General features: G+C 34.0%; 2 protein-coding genes across 2 annotated transcripts; both read left to right on the forward strand.

Moving 5' to 3' along the window:
• Nucleotides 1-2063: 2063 nt before the first annotated feature.
• On the forward strand, nt 2064-3826 carry LOC138872725 (uncharacterized). Its single transcript, XM_070151138.1, has 3 exons — nt 2064-2762; nt 2938-3118; nt 3669-3826. Exons 1-3 carry the CDS (start codon nt 2064-2066, stop codon nt 3824-3826), a joined length of 1038 nt encoding a protein of 345 aa, XP_070007239.1.
• A 6588-nt stretch (nt 3827-10414) lies between these two features.
• Nucleotides 10415-19297, forward strand: LOC104218880 (3-oxoacyl-[acyl-carrier-protein] synthase II, chloroplastic-like). Its single transcript, XM_009769466.2, has 14 exons — nt 10415-10897; nt 11722-11927; nt 12001-12204; nt 12488-12598; nt 12685-12780; nt 12943-12988; nt 13105-13184; nt 13877-13945; nt 14081-14165; nt 15325-15479; nt 15576-15656; nt 18164-18223; nt 18678-18834; nt 18925-19297. Exons 1-13 carry the CDS (start codon nt 10723-10725, stop codon nt 18792-18794), a joined length of 1485 nt encoding a protein of 494 aa, XP_009767768.1. The 5' UTR covers nt 10415-10722; the 3' UTR covers nt 18795-18834; nt 18925-19297.
• The last annotated feature ends 2127 nt before the right edge of the window (nt 19298-21424 follow it).

Here is a 21424-nt window from a genome sequence, read left to right on the forward strand (position 1 = left end):
CACACGATCTTCAGAAAAGTGGTGACATTGATGTGCAACAAATCCGTTCAAGTGATAATCCAGCAGATTTATTCACTAAATCTTTGCCAACTTCAACTTTTGAGAAGATGGTATACAAGATTGGAATGCGGAGACTCAAATATTTGAAACAAGGTTTTCATCAGGGGAGTAAAATACGCGATGCACTCTTTTTCCCTTACTAAGGTTTTTTCCCATGGGGTTTTCCTTATAAGGTTTTTAATGAGGCACCTAACAATGCGTATTACTAAATATGTGTACTCTTTTTCCTTCACTAGAATTTTTTTCCCACGTGGTTTTTCCTAGTGAGGTTTTAATGAGACACATTATCTTTTAATGAACATCCAAGGGGGAGTGTTATAAATATATTATATTATGGATGTTCATTTAGTACTCCGTTGTAAATAAGCTTCCTGAAGAAGCTTATCCATATGGGACTCCACCGTAAATATGTTTATCTATTTAGTACTATATTGGAAATAAGCTTCCTGAAGAAGCTTATCACATCGATACCCGGTTATGGATAAACATTACCCCCAGTAGAAGTTTATCCATACCGGGTATAATAAGCTTATCCATTCAGTACTCCGTTATGGATAAATATTGCTCTCAGTAGAAGATTATCCATATCTGGTATAGCAGCAGCTTACACAGCAGCTTGTAGCAGCTTGTAACAGCAGCTTACAGAGCAACTTCCTTTCTTCTATAAATAGAAGAGATTTCAGTTCATTATGTACATCAGTTTGAGTTCGAATAATATATCAATTTCTCTCTATACTTGTCTTTACTTTACAGTCTTTATTTTATAACAATAAAATAATTATACCTTGATTTTCTAAAACGATATCTATTTTGGACCAAATATATTTAGTAACTACGACAACTAATATGGACAAGAAGGAGTACTATGACAATGACAAGTTTCTAACTCATTACTATCCCGTCTTTTACTATTATTATTCTGCTTCAAGGAAGCAAACCAAAGAGGTACTCCCTCCGGTCCACTTTAATTGATTTTTTAACTTTTTTATGGTTCATAATATTTGATTTTTTCAGATATCAAGAAGGAATTAAGTGGGCGTTTGGACATAAGAATTGTAAAATTCCAAAAAAAAAAGTGAAAAAAAAATTCAAGTGAAAATGGTATTTAAAAATTAGAGTTGTGTTTGGACATGAATGTGATTTTGGGTTGTTTTTGAAGCTTTGTGAGTGATTTGAGTGAAAATTTTGAAAAACAGTTTTTTAGAGTTTTTCAAATTTTCGAAAATTTCTAAAATGCATCTTCAAGTGAAAATTGAAAATTTTATGAACAAACGCTGATTTTGGAAAAAAGGAAAAAAAAATGGAAAAAGGAAAAAAATTCTTATGTTCAAACGGGCTCTAACTTTTTTTTCAAAGTTGCCCTTAGAGTAAAAGAGCCTAGGAGTATTTTTTGTATTTCTAGTGAACAAATTAAGGTTAATATGATCAATTTCATTGTAAATTATGTGAAAAAATAAAATTAATTTCTGGGAAGAGTAAAAATTATAATTAGAAGAAAGTTTTAGAAAGTTATGGAGTAATATCTTTGATATTTGTGGTACTTAACAAATACCTAGATATTCTAAAGTCTTGGATATTTAAGGAAGATATTAGTAGAAGATGATAGAATTGTCTAGATTATTTTTGTATCTAGAATCATCCCTAGACAAGTATAAATAGGAGTAGCCTTAGGTATTTGTAACCAAGCCAAAGCCAAGAAAGCCTTCTTTCCTAAACAAAGTTTTCTTTCCAAAACTTTCATTCTCTTTTCAAAGCTTCCCTTTCTTTAGTTGAATCCTTCAATCTTAGTTAACGATATTGGGCTAGCAGAAGGTCTCCGGATAATACTTTTCTTCTGCTATTCTTTACATGGTATCAGAGTCATAGTTGGCTTCTAGATATATTTGCAAGGTCGGGTTAGTAGTTAATTCAACTGATTTCTCTAAATGGATTTGGGTGGTCGTGCTAATGGACTAGGGACGAAGCTATTGAACCAGTCCAACTACAAGAAATAGAAGACTTGTATGAAGATATACCTTGTTGGTGAGGATTTGTGGGAATTTATCAATGGGAGTAACATAAGTCCTCCTGCTTACGCGCCAGAAAATAGCAATGCGCGTAAGAAGTGGAAAAATATTAATGCTAGGGCAGAGTTTATCCTAAAGAAATCTATATCTCCTAATTTATTTGATCATATTATAAGGTGTAAATTAGCTCATGAAATATGGAGGACCTTCGATTGGCTGTTCAACAAGAAAGACGAAGCTCATCTACAGATTTTGGAGAATAAGTTAGCTAACACCACTCAAGGTAATCTCTCTATCGCCGAGTATTTTTTGAAGGTTAAAAATCTGTGTTCCAAAATTTCTCTATTGAATCCGGACGAGGCTATCTCTGGAGCACGAATAACAAGAATTATTATTCGTGGTTTAAAAGCAGAATATATTTCCTTTGTTATATCGATTCAAGGATGGGTTCAACAATCATCTTTGGAAGAATTTGAGGATTTGTTGTCGTCACATGAGTTACTAGCTAAACAGATGGCTAGTGTATCTATTAAAGAAGGAGAAGGAATTGCTCTTGTCGCCGATAAGAGAAACTTTAATGGAAAATCAAGAGATATCGTGCACTTTCGATCATCAAGTGGTTCAAGCTCGCCAGGAAAGAAGGGGGAGTCTTCTAGCAACGGTAAAAAGCCTTTAAAATGTTATCGTTATGGCAAAGTTTGACACATAAAAAGATATTGTCGAGACAAAGAGAGCAATATGGCTCAAACCAAGAAAGTTGCTGAAGAAGAAGAAAAAGAAAAAGACTGGGGAAAGTGCTTCGCAGCGGAGACTCGAGCAATAAATGCCAACGCTTCCCTAAATTTTGAAAGAGATTGGATCGTGGATTCAGGATGTGGGCACCATCTCACTGGAGATCAATCCAAATTCTCCACCTTTTCGCGAATACAACAGACATGATGTCATTGTTACAACAGATAATACAGTCCATAATGTGGAGAAGGAAGACACTGTTATAATCAACGAGAAGCAAAAAGGCACTATCACCCTCAACAGTGTCTTTCATGTTCCAGGTACGAAGAAAAATCTTTTTTCAGTTGCAAATGTTGTAGATGCATAAAACTATTTGCTATTTGGCTCATGTGATGTGAAGTTCCTCCAAAATATCAAGGTGCTCAGGGCAGATATCATTCACTCAGGTAAGAGAGTTAACGATTTATATGTCTTATCTAACTCTAATTCATATATTGAGAAAGATGAGTAACAATGATAACACGCATCTTTGATATGCTAGACTTGGACATCTGGATAAATTAAAAACCATGGTAAAATTGAATCTAATAAAAGGATTGCCTAACTTAAGAAAATTTGGCGGAGGAGAGATTTGTGAAGGATGTTAATACGGAAAGGCATATCATCTTCCATTTGACAGATTCTTGTCAAGGTGCAATGCCCCTCTAGAACTTATTCACAGTGACTTGATGGGGCCAACTAGAGCTCCTTCATTCTCAGGCTATTCTTATTTGCTAATTTTCATTGATGATATTACTAGATTCACTTAGGTATATTTTATAAAGCACACGTCAGAAGTTTTCAATAAGTTTGTGGAGTTCAAAAAAACAGTTGAAAGTGAACTCGATTCCATGCGGCTGCGAACTGATAATGGTGGCGAGTTCACTTCAGATGAACTCACATACGCTGGCATGGCATTAAAAGAGAACTCATATATGATGATACGTCGCAACAACATGGAGTGGCTGAAAGAAAGATTCGACACTTAGCTGAGACATGTAAGAGTTGGCTTCATGCCAAGAATTTACCTAGATCCTTGTGGGCTGAAGGTATGAAATGTGCAGCGTATGTGATTAACAGGATGCCGCTTTCTTCAAATAATACGAAGTCTCCCAATGAATTAATGTTTGGAGAAAAGCCTAGCGTTAAACACCTCCGAGTTTTTGGCTCTATTTGTTATGTTCACATTTCGGATTTTCATCGGAGCAAGTTGGATGCCAAGGCAAGAAAATGCATCTTTGTCGGATATGATGAAAGAAAAAAGGGTTGGAAGTGTATAGATCCTAAAACTCATCTCTTCATTGTTTCAAGGGATGTCATATTCGATGAAGTCTCTTTGTATTATGGAGTTGCGCAAGAAGGGGCAGGTTCTAAACCCTTGAACCTTGAAACATCAAATCTGCCCATCGTAGGTACTTCTTTAGATAATGTAGTTGTCGAGGAGCTAAGAGAAAGAGGGAGCCCGATAACTCAACGATATGAAACTCAACAAGGAGATGATTCAAGTGTTTCAAGAAGGCTAAAAAGAACTATTATAAAGCCAACTCATTTCAGAGATGAAAATTTCGTCCGCACATACTCATGTTCCTTTGCAAAACCAATTAAAGAACCTTCAATCTTTGAGCAAGCAAGATGAGCCAGAAAAATAGTACTGAAATCTTCACCAAGACACGTCCTAAAGCATTTGCGACAAGCTTGGGATAGCTTCCAAAAAATTACTTTAAGGGGGAGTGTGAAAAAATAAAGTTGATTTTATGGAAGAGTAAAAATTATAATTAGAAGAAAGTTCTAGAAAGTTATGGAGTAATATCTTTGATATTTGTGGTACTTAACAAATATTCTAAAGTCTTGAATGTTTAAGGAAGATATTAGTAGAAGATGATAAAATTGTCTAGATTATTTTTGTATTTAGAATCATCCCTAGACAAATATAAATAGGAGTAGCCTTAGGCATTTGTAACTAAGCCAAAATCAAGAAAGTCTTCTTTTCTAAACAAAGTTTCCTTTCCAAAATTTTCCTTCTCTTTTCAAAGCTTTCTTTTCTTTAGTTGAATCCTCCAATCTTAGTTAAAGATATTAGGTTTGCAGAAGGTCTCCGAATAATATTTTTCTTCTGTTATTCTTCACAAATTAATGTTAAAAGGTTGATTCCTTAAATGAAAAAGTCTAATTGAGCAAAGCAAAGCTCTGAAATTCAAATGAAAATTAAATGGAGAAAAACGGGAAGTATGAAGGGTTGTTGTCTCTCAAAAAGTAAAGATTGTTGAGGGAATTTAATGAAATTTAAGTAGTTCAAAAAGATAAGAAAATTTTAATTTGAAGAGACAGGTTGTGTTCCATAAATAGGATTGAAGGGGGTGGTTGGTACTTGGTATAGTATATTAAATGGAGGCACCCAAAACTAACAGTTGAATGTATTAATTTCTCACACTAGTCTAATCTCTATTCAATACTACCATGTCTGACTTCCAAAATGGGGAGGCCCAACATTGTTGGTGGCCTACAACAAAATTTCGATGAGGGGCCCTAATTTATTAACAAAATAAATTTTTATATTTTTGTTTGAAATCTATTTGTTTAACTGTTTTAAATGACAATATAGCTAATCCGATCCATTTAAATTTTCATAATACATTATTGATCCTAATGCAAAATTTTTATAGGATAGGTATTTAACAAAAATTAATTCTTGTTATCTTATTGAGTATACAGATCAGAGTATTATCTTCTACTTGTAATATTTCCTTTAACGTCGGCTCCCACCCTCCAAGAACTCCCCACCTTGGTCTTGGGATAACTTGAACTCACAATCTCTTGGTTGGAAGTGGAGGATGCTCACCACTAAAGCAACTCACTCTTATCGAAAATAAAAGATATCTTTATACCTTTTAAATAAAAAATCAAATTTTACCCACTAAATAAAAAAAATCAAAGATATCTTTATACTCTTTAAATTATTAAAATATCAACTAGTGCTAGTCACAAATTAAAATTTTCTTTTTCCTTTTTGTATTAAATTATTTACTTTTTAACATTAAGATACTCAATTTTTATATAAAAAAATTAAAATTACTACCAAAAGAAAGTGGGGTCCCCAAAATTTGGGGCCCCTAAGCCATTGCTTGTGCTGCCTTACCCTTGAGCCCCCTACGAAAATGGATAGGCAGATAGCTATGCACGATTTTGACGTTCAACGGTTTTCTTTTTGTTAGAATTTAGAAAGAAAAAAATGTTTTTCTTTTTTAGGTAACTGAAATGTCCAAATAAAATGATCTACTAATTTTACTCTCCATCAATAATTATAGTCAAATACACGCATGCAATTATGAAATGAGCTCAAATATGCCTTTATTTTTGATGAAAAAGTGTTAGTCACATTGTGAGTAAGCTAGGAACGTAACCAACAAATTCAACTTTGAGCACGTGAAATTAAATTTAATAAAGTTTTTACTCTATTTTTTCCAGTTATATCCCTCAAATAATCACACATGCGTATTGAGGTACAACAAAATCTTATTAGTAGATTGCAAAAGACGAGTCAACATATTCTTACATGAAATTGTACCGAAATATTTGCTTAAGAAAAAGGATATTGTGTAAATTGAAAAGCAAGCAATTATGAAGGGATGCAATTTAAATGCGTTCATGATTTTGCCAAAAAGAAAAAAGAATACGGGCATTAGGATAAAAAGTAAAACAATAAGGTGTGAACTGTAAAAAAAGAAAAGAAAAAGGACAACATGTTATAGCCTGTTTGGCCAAGCTGGAGAAATCAGCTTATTTTGAGAAGTGCTTCTTTTCAAAAGTGCTTTTGAAAAAAGTACTTTTGGAGAGAAACAGTTTGTGTTTGGCTAATCAGTCTGAAAAGCACTTTTGAGAAATAATTTGTGTTTGACCAAGCTTTTTAGAAAGTGCTTTTGAGTGTCAAATTACGAATAAGGACATGAATAGATTTACTTAATAATTAATATTATAAGTAAATAAATAATATCAAAATTTTGTTAGTACATGCAATAATTAAAAAAAATTCATTTTATTTAAGTAAAATATGAAAATAAAATTTAAAAGTACTTAATTCTTTTTATATAAGTTAAATATATTAAAATTCCTTCAACAAATATAAAAGCATTCACCCCTAAAATCACTATATATTAGAAAGTTTTCCTCAAAATAAGAAGAAATATTTATAAATTAATATCCTAAGTATTAGGTTTAAGGGTTATTTTGGTATATACTATATTTTGTTAAGGGTATTTTAGGTAGGAAGAAAAGCCAAAACTGCTTCTGCTTCTGCTTTTGGAAAGAAGTTACTTTTTTCTGCTTCTCTGCTTTTGCTTCTTCCCAAAAGCACTTTTTTTCCCCAAATAAGCTTGGCCAAACACCTCAAATTAGGGGGAAAAAAAAGTACTTTTAAGAAAAAAAAGTGCAAAAGAGATTCTGGTACTTCTATTTAGTTCGTCAGCTAAGAGTTTATGGTTAAACTAGATGACATACCTGTGCAATGCACAAGCCCAATTGTTTTTTTTTTTTCTTTAAATATTTCTTGGTCTATTGCTAATTACCCACTTTATTTGTCTTTAGGGAAAGAAAAAAGAAAATAGGCGTTTGTGTAATAACGTATAGAACCACATTTACCTGTATTATTTTTTTTATTTTTTGCGTTATGTGTATTTTAATTTTTCTGAAATTGTATTTCTATACCAATCACTTTTTAATACTTGTCGAAGTCTAACACTTTATTATACAAAGATTGCAACACTTCAAGTACAATGCAGAGTATTTCTACACAACTTCTACACATTTTTATTTTAAAAAAATAATTTTGCACCACCAAACTTAAAATTGATTATAAAAAAATGATTGAAAAGTCAATTAAAAAATAAGTCGTGATGTATTTTCTCATTGTTTAAATTGAGTATATATAGTTTTGCTCTTTAGTATTTTCAATTGTGTTAGTGTCTAATTTTTTCTTTTTATATTAATCAAAATTTGAATAATAAAGCATATTCATTTTATTTCCAAATAGTTGGCGAAAAAACCTTTTTTGTTCTTTGAAATAATAATCATATTTTTTAATTATTCACAATTTTTAATAAGAAAATTTGACATATTCTAGGGTGTAATACAACTTTCTTTACCATAATGTTAAATTCTTTATTGAACACAGAGGAAGTACCCAACTAACTTTAATCAAAGAGGGAAAAGTATAATCTTGCATAATGATACTTCTTATGCTGCCTACTATGTAATAAAGAAAAAAAATTCCCAAATTAGTTGTCTTAATCTTTTGTTCAGATTATTCTTAAATATTTTTTTATAGAGGGAATCATTTTTATACCATTTGAACAATATTTAATATTCTATAATAAAAAAGGAACTTGAAGCTATATTTTTATTCTTAAATATTTTTTTCTCATTTTATAACGTATTCCAATTAAAACTGAAATTAATGAGGACCTCTATAAAATGATATAAATTGATACTAATATAAGAACACCTTAATAAAAATTTGCATAATTTATTGCCACTTTTAAAAAAAAAGTAGTCTATACCTAAAATAGTCAATAAATAAAACAAAGAAATAATACTTAAGGAGATAATAAAATTGTTATATATAAATGTATGTAACCATTGTGTGCTTTTAACCAAATGAACATTGAATTATAGAATTACCAACCAGATAATTTTTTTGAGTTAAAAGTACTAATTGGAAAAAGAAAAAAAAATTCTGAAGGTGTGAAGTAGTATGCTTTAAACAAATTGAAGAGTAACATTAATTAAGTAGTGCATTTAAAGAAGATAATGGAAAGTGGGGTCCACCTGAAGAATTCAATAGTTTGGACCACGCTACTTTTATTTTTTCCGGTCATTAGAAACCAAAAATCAGGCTTTTGAGCCTATTGTATAAGCAAACAATGCAGTTATATTTTTGAAATGACCATGATGTCCTTGGTCGACCTCCTCTTCTCTCTTTCTATATAATAGAAAAAATTTAATAGCCATGTTGCTGCCTGGATGGGGCAATAGAATGACTAAATGAGTGGCCTAAAGAAAAATAATGATTAAACAACAATAATAGAACCAGTCTAATCCCACAAGTGCAGGAGCGGAAGCACGCCTAATGAAGTAGTGTCACGGGATACCACTTCGTCAATTATTTTTACTAAATATATGTATTAATACTGTGAGGAAATGGATAAGTACAAAACAATGACATCAATTGACATAAATTATTTTTTGGTGTGTTGGTTATATGCTTGATTTTGTTTTAGAAGGTCGGAAGTTCAAACCTCAACTAGGATTTTTTTTTTGTGCAAATTTTTGAGAGGATCTGTATGGTTAAAAATTATGATAAAGTAGAATTGAACCTAAGACATTTTCTAACTTGAAACTCAACAAAACCAATAGACTAAAAATATTTCTTATCTAGAAGTATGATAATTGAAGTTATTATTCTCGTACTTGTATAAATTTCGATACCGCTTACAAAAATTTCTACGTACGCCTCTGCACAAATTGGGTTTAGAAAGTATAGCGTATATGCAGATCTTATTCATACCTGGTAAATAAAAAGATTGTTTCTGATAGACTCTCAGCTCTCAAGAAAAGGTGAAGAAGAAGAAGAAGAAGAAGGAGAACAAAGAAAAAGAAAAAGAAGAAGATGAAAAAAAAGTAGCACCAAAAATAACAACAAGAAATTAACATACACATAATAAATACATACTATTAATATTTAATTAATTAAATCAATCCAACTTTAGTCCTCAACTAGAGAATATTCACGTTGTTCATTTCCGCTATTCTGCTAAATGCTCAATTTGTGCAGATGCGAAAGCAGAATTTTCACCAAAGAAATATAAACACAAAAAAATTAAATACGCAAAAAAAATTAAGGAAATTCATCATCTAATATATATACATGAAATAAAAAGTTGACATTATATACACAATGTAATTTTTGCGACCCCTTCTGCCTACCTAACTCCACCTTGACCTCCACGGTGGCACTCTTCTCCCACTTCTATTTCGGCTAAACCCAGTAATTTTAACCTAATTTTCGTATTTGTCTTACAAGTTTAAATTGAACAATATATTTAATTTATATACATAACGTAACTCTTAGATTCTTACAAATCTAATTGAACTTTATATTTAATTTATACATACAACGTGACTCTTCGATTAAGTATATTCTATGTGATTAGACTTGACGGTAATAAACACAATTTTAATTATCTCCAAATAAAGTATAGTGGGAATATACCAGACTATTATTTTTTTTTAAATGTATATAAGTCGGTTAACTTTTTTGGATTTTGTAAGACTATAATTTTGTTTGCATAGAGTGGTGGTAGTGACACATCAGACATAGATAAGAAGCAAAGAATAGAGTTTAAAGAGGGAAGAACACTTGGCTGGTTCTGTCTGTAGGACGACTCAGATATTATGTTATTATTTTAAAGAGGAAAAAAAATAAGTACTAATTAAACAAGGGAAAAATAAAGAAAATATTAAAAAACAGAAAAGAAAAATATAAAACTTGGCTCTGAAAGTAGTGAGAGCAGAGAAAGAGATCCAGGAAAAAGACAGCATTTCGATTTCTTCATCTCTCTCAGATTTAACCAACCCCACAAATATATTACCCCCACACCCTACGTCCCTACCCCCCTACCCCCTACCCCCACCCACCAACCCAAAATTTCTTTAATCTCACCCCCTCCTCTTCTGCTCAGAGGAGTTGTTCTGAACTGAACTCTCCGCCCCTTACCCCCAACCACCACCCCTTGCATTTGTGTCTATACTGTATAGATTTTGAGTTTGCACTACATTGATATAAGTTATATAGAAAGGGATTTGTATATTGTTGATCGGAGAGTTTTAAGAAATGGCGTCATCGACGGTATCGTCATGGGTAATGGGTTCAACATGCATGTCAGTCGCTTGTGAAAGAGAACATGATAAACATTCTTTGTTTGGGATTTCTTCTAAGTCTAAATGCAAATGGGCTTCTCAAACTAGAACCAGGGTTTTGCCAAAGTCCAAATCCACTGCGCAAATAGGTAATTTTATTAAATTTAAGAATTGGATTTTACAGAAATGAAAAGTCATGCATTTGCTTTATTTTGTTGTTGAGTGAGTGTCTATTTTAAGAGCTGCATGGTAAGATTCTTATAGGAGTGTGATTTTATGTTTATTAAATTGGCTTTATTGTAGTCCAGAATTTTGCCACCTCATGTTGGCATTGTGTGTCATGTGAAATGAGTGTGAATTTCTGGGATAGATCATGCAATTTGCTTGTAGCTTGATTTTATGGTAATTTCTTTTTTAGTATTAGAGACTGAAAAGAGTTGTGTTGTACAAGTGTCTACGCTTGTACGTATTGTCTGCAACAAGTTTACGAGTTGTGATTATTGGCTGCAGGTATTTCAAACTTTATGGGTTTTGGATTTTTGAACAACGACTTCAAGTAACTTGGTTCTGAATTTAATATTTGTACATATTTAATGATTTTTTTAATACAAATACACTGTTCGAGCAGAAGTTACCGGGTTTGGCCAATCCCGTATGTAGGCTTCTAGCTCCACCCCCTAATTGGCTGGACGTAAAGGAATTCATTTCCCTCCTTTTTAGTAGAAATATTTTTTTCTTTGAGAATATTCTCGCGGTGAGCAAATGTTAGTAAATGATTTGATCATGGAAATGTTGTAGAAAATATTTTCCTGTGATGCCAAACACTCCTGCGTCAATGTACATGATTGGGTTTTCTTTGAAGTGATCACACAGAACTATAGAGATCTTCAACATCATCTTCTAATATGGTTTCCCTTTAAGCTATCAACTTTCCTACATTGATTTTGACGTGCTTGGCCGCTCCTTGTATTAGGGGAGGTAATGGCAATTGCTGCCCAACCGGCCATGGAAGTTGCAGTAAAGAAGAAACCTCTGACCAAGGAAAGGCGAGTTGTTGTGACAGGGATGGGTGTTGAAACACCGCTTGGTCATGATCCCCATGAATTTTATGAAAATCTGCTCCAAGGTGTCAGTGGCATAAGTGAGATCGAAGCTTTTGACTGTTCACAGTATCCAACAGTATGTGTTCTTCTTGGGCCTGTTTATCCAACTTTAGTTATTTAAATGTTGTTAATGAGGTCCAAATTTGCAGAGAATTGCTGGAGAGATCAAGTCTTTCTCGACTGATGGTTGGGTTGCACCCAAACTTTCTAAAAGAATGGACAGGTTCATGCTTTACATGATAACAGCTGGTAAGAAAGCACTGTCAGATGGTGGAATTACTGAAGACATTATGGATGAATTGGATAAAAGAAGATGTGGAGTTTTAATTGGCTCTGCTTTGGGTGGAATGAAGGTGATCAACTTCTTCTTTTTTCCTTTAATCGTAATTGTGATGAAAATTTCACTGGTTAAATGTGTCAAAAAAAAAAATTCTTTTCCATTTTCATTTTTTGTTTATATGCTTCTGGGACCAGCTCTATTTGGTTGCTAACATCTCATATACGGAATCAACAACCTGTACATGATTGCCCATGTATTGCAGTCTCCTCCTAAGCAGACCAGTATGTAGGCTCTAGAGTCTTTGCTAGAACCAAAGTAAGTGACTACTGTCTAACTGACTTGCTTTGTTTGTGCAGGTTTTTAATGATGCAGTAGAGGCTTTAAGGGTTTCGTATAGGAAGATGAATCCTTTTTGTGTTCCATTTGCAACTACAAACATGGGTTCTGCCATGCTTGCCATGGACCTGGTTAGCCATTAAGATTCAGTTGCTATCTGTGATTTATGATTTAAAAAATCCCAGCTCTGTGCATTTGTTTACAAACTCGATTGCAGGGATGGATGGGTCCAAATTATTCAATTTCAACAGCATGTGCTACAAGCAACTTCTGCATATTGAATGCTGCTAACCACATCATTAGAGGTGAAGCTGTAAGTTTCGTGCCTTTAAAGTCATAGAAAGCTTTCGGAAGCAGGGGATTCATATCATCTTACTGTTGTTCATAGAGTTCCCTATGCATTGACAGATGTGTCCCAAGGATTAACATGCTTAGTGGCTTAGTTCTCTTGTTTTTACACACTGATAATTTGCAGGACTTGATGCTGTGCGGTGGATCAGATGCAGCAATTATACCAATTGGTATATTATATGTTCTTTCTTACTTGAAGTTTGTTTATCAAGCTGAGGTTGTTGATTACCTTGCAATAGTTATAGTTTTAAATAGCTTTTGATGTTATTTTTGTTTTCTTTTGCAGGATTGGGAGGATTTGTTGCATGCAGAGCGCTTTCACAGCGAAATGGTGACCCTGCAAGAGCTTCTCGGCCTTGGGATAGTGTAATGTCTTGCAAATCTTTTGCTCTTGTTCCTCTGTTTTCGCTCTAGTTGTAAACGTAAACTTTTATGTGGCATGGAGTGGCGATTCTAGAGCACTTACGCTATTCCTATTGCAGTTCTTGGGTTTGTGACCTAATAGGGAATTAGAAATTTCCAGATTTGTATTTTTCTTTGGTTGACTGAGTTGCCTATCCAAATTGCAGCTTCCATTCCCTGAGATTGAACTTGACGTATGTCATATTTTCTTCAGAATTTATGACCATGTATCCCCTTTGGTTTGGACTCATGTGGACTCAGTGGAAGGAGAGGCATGTGAGAAAAATTTGTAGGAATTGGAAACTCCTGTTTTTATGTTAGTGGAATAATTATATTTCTGGTATTCGTTTGGAGCAAATATGATATTCCAGTCACTATTCACAGTTGGATGCTCTTTATCATCATGCCTCTTTGCGGGATTCTCTACTTTTTGTATGCATCTTATAGGAGCATTCTTCCAATCAAATCAATAAAAATTATACTCCATTATATATTTATTTCCATGTTCTAGCTCGTAAGCTGCTGTACTTAAATGACTTGTAAGATGAAGCAATAGCACTACAAAATTTCAACCCTATCATCCTCTGTGTGTGTGTGTCTCAGAGTGTGTGTAATTGGTGAGAATTGCTTCTTATTTTTATCTTAATCCTGGACAGAATCGCGATGGATTTGTTATGGGTGAAGGAGCCGGAGTCCTGCTTCTGGAAGAACTTGAGCATGCCAAGGTGATTTATGTTTCAAAGTCTATAAATGCTTTCCTTTTAACCCACTTGTTGATCCTTAAACAAAATATGGAAGATAGAAAGCCAATCCCTGGCAACAGAATTCTTTTAAGTTTCCTTTTTTAATTTCATGAGCAGCAAAGAGGTGCAACTATCTATGCTGAATTTCTGGGTGGAAGTTTTACTTGTGATGCTTATCACATGACAGAGCCTCATCCTGAAGGTAATTCTCTCTCTCTCTCTCTCTCTCTCTCTCTCTCTATATATATATATATATATATATATATATATATATATATATATAAAAACCATTTTTTGATCACCTTTGGATAGATGGGTAGTCTTTTCGTTGGTTAATAAAAAGGTAAGCTTTTGGCTGCAAACATCAGAAAAAATTTTGAACGTTCAAATTTCTTGATTTCTAGATGGACATGTCTTACACCTTTTCCCATTATTCTTCTGGGCTGTCTACGATTGCCTTGCTTTTTGTTGAGGATGACATGTGCGAATGTAAGATTTACTTTGTGCATGATGAAATCAAAGAGTCTTAAGTGTAATTTATCCATCCAACAACTAGCTGTGACATATAGGCCTCCAGAATATGATTCCATCACTCTAACAGCTTATACTCTGGAGGGGTCCAAAAATTGGTGAGAAAGTCGTTTGGCTTAAAATAGTTGTGGTAATACATCTCCTAAACCTCTTCTGTACTTTTGGCTTTAAATTTCTGGCGCCTTGCCTTTTCTAACAACTGTAGCCATATGTATTCTTGAATGTGTCTATTCATCCATCTCATAAATGTACCACCCTAACCATACTGGATTTGATCCTTTTATTTTATGTTGGCTTATTTTGCAAAAAAATATTTCTTCTCTTTTGTAATAACTAATAACTTGCATGTTTTTCTTAGTCACCAAGATTTTGTTCCACAAAGGCATTAACTCCTTTATTGGCATTTTATAAGAATTTCCTTTCATGGGATGCATCAGTAACATGAAGCTCCTGAAGGACTCCTCCTTGTTGTCCACCTATTTTGTCATGCTTGAAGTCATTCCTTTTCTCATGTTAACGGCTCTCGAAATAAACTGCTTCTTCCTGGTTCTTAGTGAGTTAAATGATGCACTACTTCTGTGCTCCTTTTGTGTTTTGACTAAGTTGGAGATGCAGTTATACTCATCAAATCTAGTTCCTCAAGTTCTATGATTTTCTGATAATTGTACCTGAAAGATTCTTCTGGACCAGATAGATTGGCTTGCATAAATTGTAGCTTACATAGAACGGAAGATAGCTTAACGTACTAAGAATGCACGATCTGATGTTTACTGAGATATACAATAGAGAAAAGGATAGCTTTGAACTCTCTTATCCCCCCAAACTAGCAGGAACTGGAGTCATCCTATGCATAGAGAAGGCATTAGCTCAGTCAGGGGTATCCAAGGAAGATGTAAACTACATTAATGCGCATGCTACATCCACACTAGCAGGAGATATTAAGGAGTATCAAGCTCTTCTCCATTGCTTTGGCCAGAATCCAGAGGTTAGATTGAAGTTCTCTTATTGAAATACTGTGCCCACACCATTCCTCTCAGGTTTTCATTTCAGCTGTTTATCAGTCGCTGTTCCATGTTTTCAGTTGCGAGTTAACTCCACAAAATCTATGATTGGTCACCTGCTTGGAGCTGCTGGTGCTGTTGAAGCTGTGGCAACTATTCAGGTGCTGTTATCTCATAATCCCTCCAAGTGTGCTGCAGCTGCAATTCAGTTGCTTTCTAGTTTATTGTGTAACATCTCATCCAACTGTTTTCTTGCATAATGTTATATTTGCTGGCTGAAAATTGTGGTATAGCGGTGTGTGTAGCCTGTTAGGTGACTTGTTACATTACTTAGGTTTCAGACTGTTGAATAGACTAAATCAATATTTTATTTATGTAACATCTACTTGAATTAGAGAAGGTCTTTATTAATTCACATATCATACTATTTTTCACAGTCCTTTAGGGGGGATTGGGGAAGCAACAAATGATTTGGTTCCTTGCTTGCTTGTGTCCTTCAGACCTTAATTGCTTTTTGTGAGAGAACTTGTGGCTGCTAAGACAGAGAGCACAGCAAAAGCTGTTTTACTGAGGAAGCTGCACATTTTTAAATTTTTATAACATGAATAGCTTTCCTTTGAATTTGAGTTCAATCATTCATATCATATACAGTAAAAGAAGAAAAGATATACATGGTTGTCACCATCATTTGTGAGTGCAAAATGCAAATGTATGCCAATTGGTATAGAGGACATGTTGTGTGACCTAAAGAAGGGGGAAGTAAAGGGACTGGCTGACCGTTTACAGAGAGGAAAATTAATAAATGCTACCTGCTGGCGTTAAAGATGTCGAACTGCTGCTCAATGTAATCTCAAGTAGACATAAATGGCTCATAGGAATTGAAACATCAACTGACTCCGGAATCTGGAAAAACTAAACCTTAGTGATGATGCCATCCTTTAGAATTGCTACTCTTTCAAGTTAAAGAATTTCCGAAGGGTTATGATTTACTTCTGATCTACCAGTCTGAAGTGTTGAGCATAAACCTGGCAAGAGTGGCAGTAAGGATTTGGGTTTAGACCTCCATATAAAAAATGAAGAGCATGTCAAGATATGTGCAATATCTTGTTGATAGCTGCACCGTTTGAGATCCAAATCCTCCGTCTCCACTTTGTACAAAGTTCATCCTCTTAAAAAGGTGCTCTATAAATGATGGAACGGGTATGCAAGCATTAACTACCAAAGAATTAGTTTCTAGCCGAGGAATCTGGGTCCGCTTATTCAGCATATTCATCTTTGGAGCCTTAATGCTAATAGTGGTATATAGACCAACTTAGTCAAGGTGAGGGTATGCGGTAAAATGAGTTCTTGTAATGTTTATTGTAGCCCGGAATATTGTGTCCTATGTAGTTTCTGATGCTTTTCATGTTGGATGGAGGTTTTCTTGTATTATCCTCCATCAAAAGACTACGTGTCAAAGTTACCCATGAATCCTTGCCTCGAAGTTAAATCGTCCATGCTACATTAATTTGTTATCTGAAAATGTTGCTACAGATGTTATAAATGATAATGTAATGCAGGTATTTTGCAATCAATGACTGACAAATTTTTATGTACCAAAATTACTCCATTAGGCCTGGGTTGGGTCTTCTCTGATGTTTAGACTAGGGAAAAAGACATGACAAATGACACTTCTGAGGTCTCGCTCTGTGTGTGTGTGTGTATATTTGTAAACAGGTTAACCTATACTAGACTTTTGGGTGTAATTTAAAAGTTTTTGGTAGCTAACTGTTTTATCATCAAATAATAGGGGAAAAAGATCTGGAGAAAGTTTATAGAAAGTTTTATGTAAAAGGAAGACGTACCATATTCATAAGAAAAAGACAGCATACTTGTACAATACGTACCATATTCATAAAAGTTTATTGTATTCTGAATTTGAAAGAAGAAAACCATACTTGTAGAAGACATTTACAAGGAACATTGGGGTGGGAGTCTTGACACAATGCATAGGGGGAACTTTCCATCGTGGTTATTTTATTATTTAGAAATAGTTGTTTTTTGCAATCATTTTCGCTGCTGGGAGTTACTCCAGCTTGAAGTTGGGAGCTCTAAATAATTGGTAGTAGAATAACTTCGTAACCTTAAATTATTCAAATACATGTTGATTGAAGAAGTAAAAGAGCCAAATTGTCTGAGTTTTGTTATTATGGGGGTATACTCTTTTATTTTGGCTACAAATGGAGCTATAACAGTTGTTTTTCAAAAAAGGAATTGTAGGATAAGTGGCTAACTATTTTTAGATAACTCTAGGATCATTTACTTCCTCGTAGTTGACAGGTGATGCACAGTGTAGTTGTAGTTAGATTTATGTCATCTCTGTTCTTGAATATGCTATGCAACGTAATATGCGCTAGACAGTGGAGAGGATGATGAAGATAGGCACTTTCTGCACATTTACTTTAGCATTATGCGGATTCGTGTTTTTGCTAATTTCTTGATGATAAATTTATCTGATAGAAACTAGATGTTGCAGAATTTATTCTTAAGGTGATTGATTATTGTGGATTTCATCCTATAAAACTCTCTTGGTTATATTTTTGAACGTGGCCCTTCTTTGCTTAACCTATGCAAAAATTATCTGGCTGGAATTTCAGACTGACAGTTAAATTGGGACTTTGCATTGCAGGCAATACGAACTGGTTGGGTTCATCCAAATATTAATCTGGAAAACCCAGATGAAGGCGTGGTAAGGATTTATCTTCTGTGCATTCTCAACGATTTCTTGTCATTAAGCATGGTTTATCATCATCACTATAGAATTTTATCAGATGAAAACTGCAAAGAACACTTGCGTGTCAAGTGTACAGAGTTGGTCACCCTTCGTGGCTTGAGTAGCTAGATTTAAGATGAAATTCACAGCTTTTCTGAATTCGTTTCTGTATCATTAAAAGCTGGTTTCCGGAGGAGTGTCGTATAGAAATGAAAAAACTCACGAGTTACAATGGCCATGTCTATTGGTTTGATTCACATTGTCTGCATTAGTCGACTGATCTCTCATATTGCAAGCAAGACAGATTTCTTTGTGATATGAATACAAAGCATGTGATATGTCCTCTCTCCCGTGGTTCCCTATTGCACCTTTTCACCCTTAGTTGACCTGGTAATCACCGCAGCTGATGATATGTATATCTATGAAACAGGATACAACTAAACTTGTGGGTCCCAAAAAGGAACGACTGGATATTAAGGTGGCATTATCTAATTCATTTGGATTTGGTGGCCACAACTCATCAATCTTATTTGCTCCTTACAAGTAGATCTCTCGGGCAATGTTGGTGCATCTGACAGATACAAAAGGTATGTAGATTCATGCTTGTCTGTATTGAGGAAGTGAGAAAACTTAAAAAAGGCGTGTATTTTGAAGAACATATGTTTCATTTATTTCAGGAATATGGGGAAGGATCGTTAATTCCAGAGTCACTATGGACACTCTTAGAAGAGACCTGTGTCTCAAATGGCGGTGCTACTGCGATGTAGAGAATTCCTTTTTAGATGATTGTTGGAGACAGAAGAACCTGAAGTGCAGAATGGGCAAAGGATCAACTTCTTCTCCATAGTGTGACAATCTCCTTGTCTCTGCTAAACTGAAATCTTTTTCTTATATATCCTTACACATAACAGCCACATGATTTATGGAAACTGAGTTGGCATGTGACCTTTAGGCGGTTGCATATGGCCCTTAATACCTAGTGAACTAGTTTCCTTGTATAAGCGGAGAATGCGATATATACTATAACAGCTTTTAATTTTGACTTTCCAAGATTTACTGCACTTCTTGACATTTATTAACTTGAGTGGACAAACTCTTTAACTTTCCCAAAGGGGATATGCGGGATGATTACATTTATATCCAATGAAGTTGTATGCGTCTGTAGTGCAGATTCTCAGATATTTAACTTGATTAATACATATTTTAATCTAACTAGTATATGTATCCGCGCGCGAATTAGTTCAAAGAGATGAACAGCAAAAGAGATAATAGAAAAAGATGTATATGTAGCATTAGCCACGGGAAATACCAAAGTCCTCTCCATTGTTGCATCAATTAAAGTGACGTTGCTTGTTACTTTTGCCTTTTGAGCACTTATGCATAATCTTTTCTTTCATATTCTTGACAATAGTATCTTGCATAGACTGCTTGAGATCATACGTCAGTCATCTAATATAATAACATATTTCTTTGTGGGTTCGACTATATAATTTTAGAGTTTGAAATTCTCACACAGAAACTTCATTTTAGGAAGAAAAAATACGCTAGATGCGACAAACAAAACTCAAATATCACATTTGGAACTCATTGTTATGAAGAGATTTGTTCTTTATTTTGTAGCACCAACTATTATTAATTCCTTCTTTAAGCACAAAACTTCGAAATCATATTGTTTCAAATATCATTACACACCTGAAAGGGGTGTGAACTTCTTTTAGCCCACTACAAAGTAGAATATAATGTTGAAAAGTTAATGTTTGTGCCATATTACCCCTTGAAAAAGCATAATATATAAAAGACTAAATATAATTGTACATGATTAAATACAACTGTACACGAGGCTTGCTAAAATATATGTTTCCTTATCAACATATGCTGTCGAACAGAAGCTCTTTCCACTGGTTGATAAAGATGAAATGGAGGTTACAAAAGTACATATCTATGTCCAGTTCCGAATGTTCGGGGATTTCAATGCGTGCTTTTGCCCTTCTATTCATAATTACCCATTCTTTTTCTGCACAACAGTGATGTTGTCCTGCATTCTTTGCTCGCTTTAGTGCTAGTTGATTATCTCTCTCTAAAGATGCAAGTCTAAACTTTTCTGCCACAGGCAATTTTTCTGTGCTTGAAACTGATGAAGCTGATGTTCTAGTTACAAATATAGATACTGCGCCAGTCCGAATAGTCCTGAACCTGTCCGAATTGTACCGGGCATCCTTGTCATGTGCTTGTCCGATTTGTCCTGCACCTGTCCGATTTTGTCTTTGACTTTGGCTCAAAATTGTCCGCTTCATGATATGAAGCGAACACATATAGAAGGTGACATATCCTCTCCTGATAAACATAAAATACAAAGGGTAAGTTGCAAATCTACAATCAAAGATTCATGTGTTATACAACAGTTTGTTAAATGTAGTACTATCGGGCAAAAAAAATTGTAGTTCAAGCAACCAATTTAGAAATGTGTATTTAATGTATTATAAGCTCATTTATTTGAAAGACAATCATTCATGAACTTTTAGCATGTGCTTGTCCGACTTGTCATGTGCCTATCCGACTTGTCCTGCACCTTTTTGATTTGTCCATATGAAGGCAGCATTTGTAGAAGGTGACATACCCTCTCCTTATAAACATAAAATACAGATAGGTGTCAAACACAATATACATACTTGCCTTATGTGGGGCAATTTCTAACTTTAGTATAACAGTTCTAACTTTTTAACTCTAATACTTCATGTTCTAGCAAATCACTTGAAATAAGGTTGGGCAAACCAACTTGAATTTAATTCCTTGAAAAGAAAAAAAAGTAATTAAGAACCAAAATAGCGAACAATCACCCAAAAGTCGCCTGAATCAATAGTTTCTCAAGTTTTTAATCAATGCAATCCATTAGTATGATTTTTGTTCTTTTCTGTCACATTATTCTTTCTTTTATCATAATTATAAATCAAGTTTGAATTATTATTTCATATGAGACTATTTCTGAATAAACATGTATTTACAAATAAACTACTTTATGATTTTCATCACGAGTTACAAATAAGAAGGGGTTGAAGATTGTAGTGATGATGGTGGATAAATAACAAATGAATTTTAAAAAATTAGTAAATAAAGATTTTTTAGATTCATTTAGTTATAATTATTCTTATTCGTTTTGAATCATGTTATATTTTTATA

Source organism: Nicotiana sylvestris, chromosome 7 (genome assembly GCF_000393655.2).
Source record: "Nicotiana sylvestris chromosome 7, ASM39365v2, whole genome shotgun sequence".
NCBI classification, from domain to species: Eukaryota; Viridiplantae; Streptophyta; class Magnoliopsida; order Solanales; family Solanaceae; genus Nicotiana; species Nicotiana sylvestris.